General features: G+C 37.6%; 1 protein-coding gene across 2 annotated transcripts in view; it reads left to right on the top strand.

The window, feature by feature from the left end:
• The window catches only part of RIMBP2 (RIMS binding protein 2), a 123,479-nt gene that overhangs the window by 13,252 nt on the left and 94,751 nt on the right, over positions 1-15,476 (top strand). For both annotated transcript variants that reach the window (XM_090120721.1, XM_031592714.2), the window contains 2 exons: positions 53-277; positions 1,401-1,535. In XM_090120721.1, coding sequence (XP_089976847.1) covers positions 53-277; positions 1,401-1,535 — 360 coding nt within the window. The remainder of the gene's footprint in view (positions 1-52; positions 278-1,400; positions 1,536-15,476) is intronic.

The following is a 15,476-nucleotide window of genomic DNA, read 5'->3' as shown; positions in this document are numbered from 1 at the left end:
CAGACACAGTTTTAGCAAAAATGACATTAAAAATGTATTTTCTCTTTATTAGGGTGTCAGCCCTTCAACTCCTTTGATGTTGCCATCCAATAACTCTGCTGTCATCACAAAAACTATTACCAGAACATTTCCTTTAAAGCAGAAAAGGCACTTAGTCAATGTTAAGGCCCATCATCTGCAAAATATCAACAAACAATCAAAAAGTACAAAAGATCTGGAGATCCAAATGCTGCAGCTGGAGTGCGAAGAACTCAAAAATCGACTAGGATGCTTAAGGGTAGGTTAAAATCCAGTTCTGTTCTTAATACATAACTATGCCAGTAAACAGTTAAATCAGGTCAGAGAATGGTTATGGTTGAAAGAGACTCTGGACATCATCTGGTCCCATTCTCCTGCTCAGGCAGAACTCCTTAGAGCAGGGAGCCCATATGAAGGCAGCTTTTGAAGATTTCCAAGGACGGAGATCCCTCAACCTTCTGGGCAACCTGTGCCGGTGCTCCATTATCCACAGATTGAAGAACTGTCCTGATATTTAGACAATGTGTGTGTTCCTGTTTGTATCTATTGCTTCTTCTGGCTCTGGCACCACTGACAAAAGCCTGGCTCTGTCATCATTGCATCCTCCCCCCAAATATATATTGATGAGATCCCCTGGGCCTCTACTTCTCCAGGCTGAACAATCCTAGCTCTCTTAGCCTTTCCTCTTAGGAGATGTGCTCCAGTCCCTCTGTAATTTTGATGGCCCAACGTTTGACTCTTCTGAGTATATCCATGTCTATCTTGTACTGGGGGGCACAGAACTAGACAGAGTACTCCATGTGCAGCCTCACCAGTGCTGGGTGGAGGGGGAAGGATCACTTCCCTTGACACATCGGCCATACTTTGCCTAATGCCAAGAGCATTGTTAGTCTTCATAGCATCAAGGGTGTTCTGATACTATGTAATTACCAAACTCTTAGTTACTGTATTAGCAGTGAACTCTTCTCAACATTATCTTGTACTCATTTACATACCATTACGTACCAGCAGCATCTTACAGCCTCCTTTTACAGCAGCACATCATATAAGAGAACTTCATCCAGTTCCAAAACGTTTGAACTGTGCAAGTTGTTTCCTGCCTCAGCCTGAGCTATTACTACCTGTCCTGAGTAGCCAGAGGAGCTTAACTGCTAAGCATGAAGGAGTAGGGCATGGTAGAGGATGTTCTGCTGCTGATGCTATGAAAGAGAAATCCCAATTTTCTGATGGCAGAGGATTATTAAGTTAAGAAAGTCAAATGCATAAACATAAATACATTGCTAGAGCAAATGTTATTGTTCTCCCAGAAATTCAGCTAAGAGAAATTCTGTTACTATCGCCGCATATTTGAGAAAATAGAAATTGAAATATTTGTCATTCAGGAAGGCCTGATGGGGCAGAAGCTGAGCAACACAGAAGAGCTACTGAAACAATCTCAGAAAGAACTGTTGTGCCTTCAGAGACAACTATCACTTATCTCCACAGGAAGCCCCATGTGTGTTTTCGCAGCTAACAAGGTGAGATCTGTTAACAACTTTTTCAATTCTAACTCCCATTTTACACAGAAGTAGGAAGGGGAGGATTCATCACAATTTTGTCTGGTTTTATTCTAATGCTATTCTAAAAGTAGTAAGAGAAAGGTAGGCCTCCTGAGATGTATTTTAACTAATTGTTGTATGTAATTTGTAGGGACCAGAAACAACATCTCTGGAGAGATTGCATTTGGTCTGTGAAAATGTATGCACTCTTGGTATTAAAATGGCACTTCCTAGACTCTTACTGCATACAGAAAGATGTTTGACATCTTTCTGTATATCAGCAGGTACGATCATTTTATCAGGATTGTTATTCTGGGGAGATTTCTTGGCATGACTTACAGAACTGTAGTTCTGTCTCCTCTCAGCAGTGCCATTAATGTGCATTCCTATTTACCAGCAGCCCCTCATCAGCATAGCTGCATCCAGCCCTGAACAAGCAAAAATGAATGTCAAGCCACATCAGATTTGATGCTGATGTTTGGCAATATAAATTACTGAATAAATATTAAACTGTTTATGTTAACAATGACTTAACCTCTTCTAGTTTTGCTAAAATGTGAGTCCTCATCTGCCACACTTCAATAGGTTGAATATTTCAAGTTTGAAGACTTAGATTTCTAAACAGTTGCCTGTGGTAAAGCATCTATTTTTAATTCCTCATACCAGTACATCTTTGCTAATGGTTTAAAAGACTAGGTGCTATGTTATTTTTGAGTTATTTAATTTACTTCTATTTTCCATATTTTTGAACATGAGGTTTTCAGAAAGTTTATGGTAATGTATATGTTTTATACATGTACCTCCACACACACCCATGTCCAGAGTATACTTGCTTTACACCTACCTTTGAGAAGGAATAACAAGAGTTGGTTTTGTTCAGTGTCCTGTATTATGTGATTTTACAGTAATATGACTTATTTTCAGGTACCTGCCATAGGCATTTTTTCTTTTGCCTGTACAAATGCATGTGAAGCGATAGAAATGTTCATTTAGTCTCTAGCTTAAGCAAGACAGATTTCTAAAATGTGTCACCTGGAATCTTCTGCTATTACTTTGTGTCATATGCTGCAGATCTGTATTTGTTGCTGAAGTACAGTATGTGATAAGCGCTGATATAGTCATACTTGGAAGGAATGTTTGGATTTAAAGCTTGCACACAGCTCAACTGAGGAAAAAAAAATCTAACTTGCCAAAATAAGAGTTGGAAAAATAAACAAACAAACAAAAAAAACCACCCAAAAAACAATTTATGCCACAGATCAGTATAAAAGTAAGGCTGCGCTTGCCTGATGATCAAAGCCATAATCTAATCTGGGAAGGAACATATGATCCTGAGTAGGAACAGCTTTTCTCTCTGAAAATACCAGAGTTTTGTTTTTTCTGGGTACATGAGTAATCTCTGGGAAGGTCATTTGGGGCTGAGATTGGCACAAAAGAGGAGTGGTCTCGGGTACCTTATTTTTAGAAGTTGGACTTCCCATTCAGAAAACTGCAGTCTTTCTAGAATGTTACAAATAAGACATTTGGAGAAGAAAGCACACCTCGACTGATTTTTATCTGTTTCATTCCTATAATAGGGGACATTTTTTAGAGGAAACTTGTTACTCTGAAGATCACATTCTGATATCCTGCAATATACTTTAACAGAATTTAATAAAATAGTGCCTTGGGAGCATAATATTTCTTTCCTCTTTTAAATGCAAAAAGGAAAACACATTCTACAAAACTTCATGTTTTCTTGAGAATTTAATCTTTCTGAGCCTTAAGAATTCATTATGTTATAATGAACTCATTCCCACCAGTGGTCAAATTCTGAGTTAGAATAATAATTTAAAAAAAACAGATTGAAGTCAGATGTTTTAAAACACATTTATTTAAAGTATGTCCTTAAAGTGCCTCCCTCTTGTTGCTGGGGAGAGGCTGGTGGCACACTAACAAGTTTTTGTGTGAATGTATTGGATACGGTTTTCTTTAGGAGAGGAAAGACAGAATGGTTAGGATGCTCCAGGTAATCTGTCTTAATACCCTTCTGCATTTGAGTTTCTAAGCCTTCCATTGGGCAGGCTTGGCTGTGAAAAAAAATTGCAGCTCACATTTACAGTTCATTGGTTCGTGCCAGTAGGCCACAGATGACCTACTGAGAAGATCCTGTGATAGCATTACTTGGAGGTAAAATAAAATCTCCCAGCACCCGCCTCTCCCCGAGTCCTCCCTCACAGAAACACACCCTTCCCTGATCCCACTTGCTGCTTGTCAGCTCCCGTCTCTGCTCCCTGCTGCTGTGTCAGGGTTAATACTATGTGAAAGAGAAACTGGCAAATAGGGAAAGCCATCTTTGTGTGCGTATGTGTGTGTGAGCACTGCTGTTTCATAGGCTCTGGCAGCTGCTGCATGGCTGATGATGCTTGCTCTCTCTTTTTCACCCTGCCTCCCTGCAGACAACTAATGAATCATTTCTAGCCTGAATACAAGCTGTGCAAACACACCAATGCTGCTGCTGCCGCCGCCGCCGCTGCTGCTGCCTCTCTCTCCAAGGTTGTAATTTGACACAGTAGACTGCAGAGCTTTCTCGGCAATGAATGCTGAACGTCGGAAGCACTTGATTTGAAGGTATGCTGAGATTTCACCTCTTCTAAAAATAGCTATTTCTGCTAAATGCTTTACAGGCTGACTGAGGGTGGGAGAGCTGAAGATTTGTACGTGTGCGTGCGTGTCAGGGGGAGAATTCTTTTTTTAATTAGCAGTAATGCATCTGTAACTCTTATCAGAAGCAGACAAACTTTATTATTCTGCTGCAATTTGATGATGCCTTTCACTGAATGTTTTCTTGTAGGCGCTGCTTAGAATAATAAAATGTGTTAGTGTCATGCAGTAATACTAGGTAAAGGGATTAAATTCTTGCTAGATTATTCCATCCTCCCTCCTACTGATGTTTAATCTGTTGTCGTTTTCCTGTCATTTTTTATGGTTTCCTATGAAATAAATACTGTATTCACAGGTTTAGTGGTGCCATGTTTCTTTCCTGTTTTGGTGTCTGTGGGCAAAGTTAGTAATCATACTGGCTAGCAGCCTCCCCCTCCCCCGCAACCTGAGCCTCCAAGCATGGTGCATATCAGGGTCTCCTTTTGCTTTGCAGATGTGTATTGTCATGTCATGGCAAAGTCATGAATCTGTTCCGAAGCAGTGCTGTTAATTAAATTACTTGTGATGTTTGTCTGGCATTTAATGCTAAATTAGACCTACTGCAAGTAAATATCTCACTCTTTTTGTTGGAGGGAGAGATCTTCTGCAGCTGCACATATGAACACTCTGTGTATAGCAGTGTTTGTGAGAATTATGTTATGCACATGAATACGTAGAGAAGTACAGCAGCATTTTATTATAGGATATGCAAACAAATGCTAGTTCAAATACTAGTTATTATTAGCATGTGCAGGTAGGCTGTTCTCAGTATCGGAGGGAATACTGCAGTTTTATGTCGGTATTTTTTTAACCTCACAAACTGGCTGTCGCCAATAGGCTTGGACAGGGAAGGTATGCCTTTCCAATAGGGATATGATGATTAACATTACAATTGCATATGGTCTTAATACTGTTTTAACCGAGGGAAATGTAAGCACACGTTGAGGCTTTGGTTTTTCTTTTGTAGCTACTGATGCCTGTTATTTTAGTGGTAAAACACTGACTGGGATTTTTTTCCAGTGCAGACTGCGATACTGATTTTATATATAAAATAGCTCAGTGGAATAACTAATTAATGAGTCTTGTCACTGCATCTAGTAAATACAGAGTCAAGTCCTTAAACGACTGGAAATTTTTAGAAGAAATATATAAAATTAAAGCCCTCGATATTAAGAAATTCACTGAGAGTGCAGAGACAGGAAGATTATACCAGGACTGCAATCAACAAAATTTGAATAAGGACTATTAGCAAGGTTGAAAAGCTGCCTTAGGAATATTAAAACAGTATGAAATATTAAAACAGAGATCAGTGATTGAGTTGAAGTTTCCAGAAATTAAATACAATAAAAAATAACAGCATACATGCATGGATATGAAAGTTACTCTAGTTGCTTTTTATTTTACCTTTTTGATCCAGAGGTGTTACATTTTTATTAGAGAAAGGCTTTCAGGTTGACCCAGCAGGCATATGAGGAACAGAGATTCAGATCAAATCTCACAGATGACAGCCAGGATTCATTAGTATGAATGAAATATGAATTATGAAATATACTTGCATTACTTTCAGTACCATAAAGGAGGATGTTGTGTCTTGTTTAGATGACTCTTGGTTCTTTTTCTTAAAGATCCAGTGGTTTTGTACACACTATTTTCTTTTTAAAAGGAAAAGGCCCTACTCCAAATTAAGCCAGGGAAGTGGTCATGCTGCCTGCAGACAAGACAGCAACCTTGATTTTTCATTGCTATATACCTGAACGGTTTCCAGCTTGATAACATACAGCATGACTGTACTTGAAGCAGTGAATGGAGATGCAGTGCTATTACATACAAAGTGATGTGACTGTACTTGGAGCACCTTTTTGAGAAAGGTGTTGAATTTTCTGAAATTGTAAGGAAATTATGGCTTTAAAATCAACCAACTATCTGATACGCATTACTTAACTGACGATTACAAGCTTCAAAATCTAAGCATCTCTCTTTATACGTGGCCAATCTCGTACTGATGCAAGCTTTTAAGTACTTTTCAGCATACGCAGGATATGTATCTCTTTGTATGTCCATTCATTCTATTTTATATATGTGTAAGATGTGAACATTCATAATTTTGATAGGTGTATGACACTGTGTATGAATTGAATGTTTAACCACAGAGATGTTCATTCTGCTGATAGCTTATTACAAAAGTACAGGCCTTTCTGGATTGCTAGGACTAGAAATACGATGCTTACGATTGCTGGGTAATTCGTGTCCTCTGGTATTAAGGACTTTTCCTTTCTGTTAATCGAAATTAAATATCCAAAATCTCACTGGCTTTATTCTGAAATAGAGAACTGGTTTGTCACACATTTCTCTGTCCTGTCCATTCCATATTTACATTGAATGAATTGTGATTTGAGAGTCAAGGCTGTTCTTCATTTAATTGAAATTGTTATAAACCTTCCTCAGTGCTATGAAATATATCAGAGCAACTGAAATATCTGTTAGGTAAGGCTTTTTTCCTTGGACAAATTTATGTTTTAGTATTCAGCAAAAGCAACTGAAGTAGAATTTTATGTAAATCCTTTGTTTGTTTTCCCTTTGACAGCATTAGCTTGTCATGTCCAGTGAATGCTCTGATAAAGTGGCAAATAGGTAGCACTTCCTTTCTATCATTTTGCCAGTCTTTCCATACATAGATGTAAGTAACTGAACCCTATTAAAATTTTCTGAAAAAATGCCAAGTACCACTGATGATTTTTCATCTGATGCTGATCTTGTAAGCAGTCCACCACAGGTGAGAACTGCCCTGAAGAACTGCTGACAGTAGCATATACTAGTTACTGCTAGAGTTGAAAACTATGTGCCAGTATCATCATTAAAAATAGAACACAGACACAGTGCTGGAAAATGTTGTCTTGAAGAAGCTACATGTCATGAAAACAGTTTGTGTTCACCAGGCTGTTTTGCACGGTGGGTTCCTGGGAAATGACAGTGACAACATTACTCTGGCAGAATAGTTGGTAGAGTTATGGAGCAGGTGCTGAACAATGAAGTTTGAATATGGTCAGTGTGGGCTTTTTGCTAAACGTAACCATCTTCTGCTTAATTGCACGTTGGATGTGTTTTCCTTTTATAAAGTATGATAGTAAAACCACCTGTGGTTGGCATTTTGATAAGGAAATTAGAGTGGCATGTAGGCTTGCATCTCAGCACATTGGTTTCTGCTTGTAACATGGGACTTGCTAAGGAAATCAGAGCATGATTTCCAGTTCTGCCACGGATTCTGTGAATAGCCCTGAGCAAAATACTTGGTATCTCTTGGGCTCTGTTCTCTTTCTGTAACTGGGAATAATAATGAATACTTTCCACTACATTCTACTTATTTTGTTGGCTTCAAATATGAAAAATTCAAACTGAAGACTTCTTAAAACTTACAAATACCACAAAATTTATAAATCACTTATAAATCACTTGGCAGCCCACATTATACATTGATGATCTGTTAAATGTATGCATATGTATGTACATATACATATATATGTGTGTGTGTGTGTATTTCAAGGGACCAGAAGAATCTGAATTGATTTTGAGCTTTTTGAAATAACATTTTACTTGCTTTGCTAAAGTTTCTGTTGTGCTCATGGGTATGAAATAAAGAGCGTAATTTCCTTGATGGAGGCAGTGGTTTGGTAGAAAAATTGCAGCGAAAAAGAGGATTGCAAGTCAGATTTCATTTTAATTTTTTAAATTGTCATTAGATTTTATCTTTACTGTTTTAGAAACTGTATAACACTTCTTAATTCTAAGGCCATAAGCACTACTGAGCTGAATGTTTGATGTTGGCTGGTTAGCAGCAGCAGTGTAAATGTTACGGTGAAGAACAAAGAGGAAACCATAGTAAGTATGATAGCACAGCAAAGTTTCTCTTCTCTGTTTTCACAATTAGGAAAATAGCTTTTTTTTTTTTTTTTTTTTTTTTTTCTTTGAAAAGCATTCTTTAAGCTTTTCATTGTTGTGCCTTCATAAAAGCCTGAGCTGGGCTCAGTGCACTGGTGGGCAGCCTTCACTTGCACGCTCTGCTTCCACTGAGGCCAGAATTTTATTGTATTTTTTTGTAGAGAAGCATAAATAATGTTTACAGTCAGGTTCAGTTACATTTTTACACCTGATGTGTGCGGGGAAAAACAATGACAAGAATATCCACTCTTGCCAATTCGAGAAGGAAAGGAAGCCCTTCTGGAACCAAGCTACCTTGTTTAGTGCTGGCTTAAAAAAATCCTGAATTGACACTGAAGTCCTCCAGAATCAGGAAGTTATTCCATAACTTTACCATTTGAGCCCCTGCTGAATATTTCTATACCTCCTTTTCATATAGTTGAAAAATTTTATTACTTCTGCACAGAATATCATGATGCCTTTTTACAGAAATGGAAAACATATCTCCAGTAAGTATATTGTGGGGGTTGCTTAAAAATACACTGTAGTATTTATCAGCAGGGACATTTACAGAAATCTGTTGTAGTTTACACCAGGAAGGATAGCAGAGCACAGTATGTCTGACAGTGTGCTGATGAGTTAAACTCTCACTGAAGATTAATAGTTGATAGTGCTTAGATGCTTCATCCAGCTGAATTCTAATTGTCACTGTAATAAGAAATGTGTGCATATTTACTGTGTTTTCCCTTTTCTTTGATAGTCACAATTATAACTATTTGTTAAATCCTTCCCATTCTCCTACTCCGCTGACCTCAATTCTGTATATGATTTAAAACATTACAAATATTGTTAATTCCAAGAGTATACTTTTTTCTTTTCTCTCCTGTTTACTGCTTGCTAATTAAATTTTGTAGGTGGCAGTTTGAAATCTTAGTGGGACATGTCATGTGACTGCTAATGCTCTGCAGATCTCTATTACATAACCTTTAAGTAGTTTGGGAAAATGTGCTTGTGTCATACTGGGCCTGACATAAGGCTCGGTCTGAAGCCAACAGTCTGATAGTGTTGTTTTTCATATATATATAGAGAGAGAGCAACTGTAGAAATCTTGTGGTGGTTTGTTCTGGCACAAGATTTGTGCCCTCAGTTGTCGGGCCAATTTCCTTACTTCCCTGCAGTGCTTTGCAGTCTGCATTTTCTGCCTTTCCTTTAGGACAGAAGAGGGGAGGAGTTAGACTTAAACACTGACATAGCAGGTAATGATTACATGAATATTAAATGTAATGTGCTAGGATCTGTTCTCTTTTCCTGGTAAGTTTGTTCATTTTAGACTTGAAGTGACCGGAGTACAGAACAAACACAGAAAACATCTTTATCTCTCTGACCCCTTCCCCTGGCTATGAATCTTCATTAAACTCTGGCGCATTATGCAAAATGAAAACATAAATCAATAGAGAGAGGGTTTTTTTTTTTTAAAAAATGCTGTGCAGGGATGATCAATTTTTAATGCATGGAAATTCATTAGGTTGCTGTTCTGCAGGAGCATTTTTATAAGTGACAGCAATGTGTCTACTAAGAATTATAGCTTATCTCTCTTTTCCTGAATCAGCACCATCTTTTGGTCCTACTTTGCATAGTTTCACATTTTTGTTGCCTGAAATGTGTTTATATGCTATCCAGTGCAGTTTAAGCATTTCACTGTTGACTGACCAGTGCTGTTCCCTGGAGAAAGTAAATCTCATTCTGGTTTCTTGGCCAAGATGTGGGTCTTATCTGAGGCTCTGATACTTTATATTCTGTGTGTTCAGAGCAGGTCAGAGGAGATCTTCTGTACCTCAGCTTTTTTACCTGCTGGGAAGGCTCAGTGACCAAGGGCTCCTGTAGCCTTGCAACAAAAGTTGCAGTTAAGAACTAGGAACAGGTAGTTATGATGTTGGGTGGTGTGAGTTTGTTTTATTATGAAGATATTTTGTAAGTTCGTTTCTTATTGAAATGTGATTGTGTGCTTCTGCATTTTGTTTTGCCTGTGGTTTGGAATAGCTCTTCTCACTAAAAGCTCTTTACAGAGTCCTTAAGAACAATTAAAAACGATTTCTCATCATTTTGCAGATGAGAAATTTTCAAAGTACTTCAGGGTTTTTTTGCTTAAGCTCTCTCAGCTGGATCAGTGGTAGATGTATGGATATTGTTTGTGGAGCCATGTCAAAGCATTTTCCACAGCACTGGTTCTCTTAATTAAATGTTGGATAAGAAGGGAGAAGGGATAAGTATTGATATTTTTAAAAAGCTTCCTTTTTTTTTTCCCACTTTAAATTAATTGACTATTTCCTATGTTGTGCTCATAGGAAACAGTTAGGAAATTGATAATTACTATTTTTAAATTACTGCTATTGTAAATCATGGAGGCTATAGTCTGTCAGTTTTCCAAATGGCTGCTTGCTTACATGCTGGGTATACTGAAACTGCAAATGTTTCATTGCAGGTAGGGGCCTCTGTTGTTCAGCTGTCTTAAATTATCTCTGTAAAGAAAAAGAAAGCTTCCTGTTTCTAGGCTACTGCCCCTCCACAACTAACATTCACAAGTAAGCATAAAGAACTGTCCTTGACATCAAATCTGCCTTGAGGATAAAAATGTTTTGTTTGTGGTGTGTAATAATTGCCAAGAGGACAGAATTTTCATAGCAATCATGGATCTTTAGAAGGAAAAAAAAAAAAACAGATCTGAGACATATAGCACTATGTAATTTATTTTTATTATCTGCAACAGTCATTAAAAGTATAATTGACACTATCTAGAAAGAATAATGCATGTGCATGAGCTACATTGCTTTTAAAATTCCATGTTGTTCCAATTACTGGAGTTTCTTAATTTGTATCAATAACTGCAGGGCTTAGAAGATTTTTATTTGTAATGGCTCAGAGCAGCATATCTTCTTTAGAAAAGTTGTAAATCTTTCCTCATGTGCATGAATCTTACTGTTGTGATCCAGTGTGCATGGGAACTAACACTGGGAAGTAATTTTTATAGACCCATCGAGTCTGCTTTGTGGAAAACCTGCAAAGTCCCACAGGAACATTCAAGTATTTCTATACATCATTATTGGATTGATAATAGAATACTATTACATAAATCATAAAAGCATCAAATAAGTAATTTAGGGAAATTATCACAACATCCTACTCAGTATCGCATGTCACTTAAAATTACCACACATTTGAAAGGGGAGGAGAGCAATGTTAGAAACAAGTGCTGTTCTCCCTCTGCTTATCACGCTGCTCAGTCCTGCTGGCACCAGCTGTGTCTGCAATGGACAGCCCTGGCTTCACCTCATGGGGGCCCAGGGCTCACACCTGGGTTCAGACACCTGTGTGGTCATTTGAGAAATGGAAAGTCCCCTGTGCACACATATTTGCCAGCTTCTGACAGTAACATAAGGCTTCAGCTTCTACTTTCTGGAAAAGCCTTCAGAATTTTCCATGGATGCTTTTGGGGAAAGATCAGGGGAAGATGGTTATCAGTGGTGCAGTAGTGGTTTTGCTCCTTCCATTTCAGTAAGTAAGAGTCATGGAAACTTCTTTCACTTGATTGATGTATGAGATTCTGGTAGGAATTCTCCTTTCTAGAAAGGATCTTAACCTGGTTTTAAAACAAAGAGCTTAAGAAACATTCTATGTTTTTTAAAATGAGTACTGTACAGTGCATGTTAAGAATAAATTGAATTTGCATCTGTAAACTTAGTACCAGAACTTTTAAGAGTTAAAATAGCAAGTAAACCATGTCTTAAAATATATACATGTGCCACAGTCATGTGAAGGGAGAATGCAGAGCAGGCAGGGATGGCAGTAGTTTATCTTTTTGCAAGGATGGGCTTTATGGTTAAAAACTGTTGAATGCATTGTTGTATGGACATACTGTTGTAGGTTTGATAGTTTCATGTGATGCACTTTCAGTTTGAGCTTTTGCAGGGCTTGCATACCTTGTCTTACTGCACAGGTGTTTTGTAAGAATGATTATCAAACCCATTTGTTTTAAAGAAAACATGATTTCTCCAGGTTTCTGCAACAAGTCAGTGTTAGAGTTAGTAAAATATATGAGACACTTTTAGAATCTTTACTTTCCTGATGCAGAAAATAAAAACAACAGAAAAAAAATACAACAACAAAATAATAATAATAAAAAAAAAACCCAACCAACAGAACAACACACAAAATTGCAGCAGTTATATATACTGCATTCAACTGGTAGAAATACTGGTGCTCGTAGTTCCCTAGGAGAAGATAGCAACAGTGTCAGTCTTGCTGTGCAGATAGTGCTTCTTAGTCCCTTCCTCTCTACAACACATGCAGAACTCAAGAATAGGGTTATCAAGAAGATGTAATATGCAATGTGGCACACATTGCTTAGAAATCTCCCTTTATGTTGCTAGCAAATGTTTTCTTTTGATATCATTTGTTATATTATGGGATTCAGTTGGTTCTCCTCCTCGTTTGAGAATTTAGTAGTTTGTAACATAAACTCAGCATTGTGTACAACTCAGTTTGATCACTTAAGATCTGCTGTGGAGTTAACCTGAATGCAGTACTCCAAAGCTTTCTACAGTAGATTATGTAGCTTGTTATCAGGAGCTGAATTTATGTCTGACTACAAATGATTGCTGATGACTTATTCTTTTAGTTTGCATTTGTTTAGTTTGCATACAGGTGTGTGCATTTGGATTTAAAGTCTTCAGCTGTTATTTGTAGAGGTACTATGACTGGGATCTGAGCTAAGCATGTCTGTGATGGTAGATGGATAGGAATCTGGTAAATCTGCTGCTCCTACCTTAAAAAAGATACATATCTTAATCTGATGGGGAATTCTCCTATTCCTAAGATCTTGCAGGGAAACGAGATTGCTGGATGTTTCTAGGGAATGGTTCTTTCTGAGAAAATCAGGCCAGGATCTGTCTTTTTTTATTTAGGATTTAGAAGAGAAAAGTGTATTTCAAGACTTCCTTTTTTCTTATATGAACAGTGGGTGGATTTTAGCATACTATCTGCACTGGGAATTTATTAATATAATTACTGAAGCTACATATAGTTAAAATATTGAAGGAATCGGGATGACAGCAAGTGTGATCAATGTACAAAACCAAGCCCTTCTACAGCAGTGTTAGCCTTTACAGTCTGAGGCATTCTTAGCTTCTTTCCAGTACATTTTTCTACGCTTGCCAGCAGCACGTGCAAGTTGAGGAGTTAAAGGAGATGTGATGTTTCTTTTTTTTGTTTATTCATATATTCCAATCTTTGCAGTAATGACATTCCTGCAGAAGTAAAGTAGGATGTGCACTGATCTGCAGTGTTAAAGGTGAAGAGGAGGAAGGTCAATGTAAAAATTGTACTCTGATTTCTCTGGTTGCCGTGTTCTCATCCTTAAGAAAGAATATAGCAGAACAAGGCTTTGTAACAAATCACTTAATATATTGTGGTGCTCCCTTTAACATACCCTAACAAGGATGTAGCAACCTATTTACAGACCTTACAAATCTGTCACTTGGGAAGTGAAACTTTCACAAGCTGACTCAGTCTCATTCTCTCCTCTCACCTACAGCTGCTTCTCTGTCATTTACACCATGACATGATGTATTTTACTGATGTCATATACTAAGTGCATCTTGTCAGCCTGACCTTCTTATTTTCTACATTCCTTAGCAGCTTGTGAACCATGGAATAGTGGAGGGTCTACAGACAGGTTATTGGGAATGTGATGGCTAGCAAGGCTTCTTCCAGAGGAATTAAAGAAGCTGTTCATGTGCCAACAGTAGCCTTGGCTTTGTTGCTGACTCTTGGATAAAAGAAGCAGCTTTCTCTGTACTTATGTGTATGGTCACAGCATGATTGTGGATTCCATATTCTCATACAGAATGGATAGTGCCCTGAACTTCTCAGCTGCTAACTTACCGATTGAAATATTGACTTAATGAAGACTTCTTGTTAGTCATCTCAGGATATATGAGGTCATACAGTAAATGCTATCTCAGCACCTGTACCAGTAGTTAGAAACATGTGACGCTTGCTTAAGAGAGAGAGAGAAACCAAAAAAGCTGTCTTGGTGCAAATTCAAGAAGGAGCTTAAGTTTGTGGAGCTTCAGGCAGAAGATTTATAAGTTATAGTGGCAATGATAAAGAAGTAAGATATCTAGGAGAAATAAAATCTGGTTATGAGGAAGAATATTTGAAGCTTCAAGGTATTTTCAGAGTAACTATATTCCTTAAACGATGGAAAGCAGAAAATTGCAGTGGATTTCAGTTTCATTAAACGGATCAAAGAGGACGATAGATGTGCCCTGCATTATCATCCTTTTGCTCATAAAGTATGCAGATGGGGATTGGAGGAAAAGAGGCAATCATTTAACTGATCTTCATGTGACTTAACAGGAAAGTCCTTTTCAACCCAGGCCATTCTATGATTCTATGATAAGTCAAAATAAATTAGTTCTCACTTCCTAGACTTAATTCTGGAACTATGATTATTTAGCCATTTAACTTGCCTTTATTCAAAGAGCTCCCCTAAAAAAGGACAAGAGTCATCAGCTACTGTAGGCACAATTTCATGTGAACTGAATGTATAAGCACAGATGTGAGGTTTCAGTGAACTGAGAAATGACTGCTAAGAAAAGCAAGTAAGAGGTCAAAGTAAATTTGCTGTAGCTTTAGCAAGAAAAGAGACTAGTTATAGCATCAGTCAGAGAGAGGTTGTGACCAATGGCCAGCACTCTGTCAGTGTGGTACTTTAGTAATATGTGATAAAAAATTAGCTGGAGAAAAAAGCTTTCTTTTTTTAGTATCTGTCATATAGTAGAAGTGAATTACATGCTAGAAGTGCCCATTTTTCCATAGGCTGTAAGAATGCCCAGACAACTAGATCCAGTTTAGGTGATTATATACCTCTACATTATGCCTTGGAGATTTAAACATAAAATTGTGTTTAAGAATGTGATTCAGTTTTAATAATAATAAGCACCAATTATCTGTATAATTGTTCTTTATTATTATATCTGTGTAATTTGAATAAATTTGGGGAAGTTTATTTCACGTCATAATTTCTACATAGATGATCCAAAATTATTTCTATCTGAAAAAATGATTGTTTCTCAAGTGGTGGGTAGGACCTGAAGGCTGCAGTCTGATGTTGATGCTTCTCTCTGTGATGTTAGAATGAAGCAGTCCTATTTTATACTCTGCAGGCTGAAAATCTCTTTTGATTAGCCCATTAGTGCATGGCCAGAATGACAGATTATTCACCTGTAGAGTTAAAGCTGTGGACTGCAGTGTTTTTGGAAT

The sequence above is a fragment of the Phasianus colchicus genome, chromosome 18, assembly GCF_987193195.1.
Source record: "Phasianus colchicus chromosome 18, bPhaCol1.hap1.1, whole genome shotgun sequence".
Lineage (NCBI taxonomy): Eukaryota > Metazoa > Chordata > Aves > Galliformes > Phasianidae > Phasianus > Phasianus colchicus.
The sequence above is the reverse complement of the archived record's forward strand: the minus strand, read 5'-3'. Positions and strand labels throughout refer to the sequence as shown.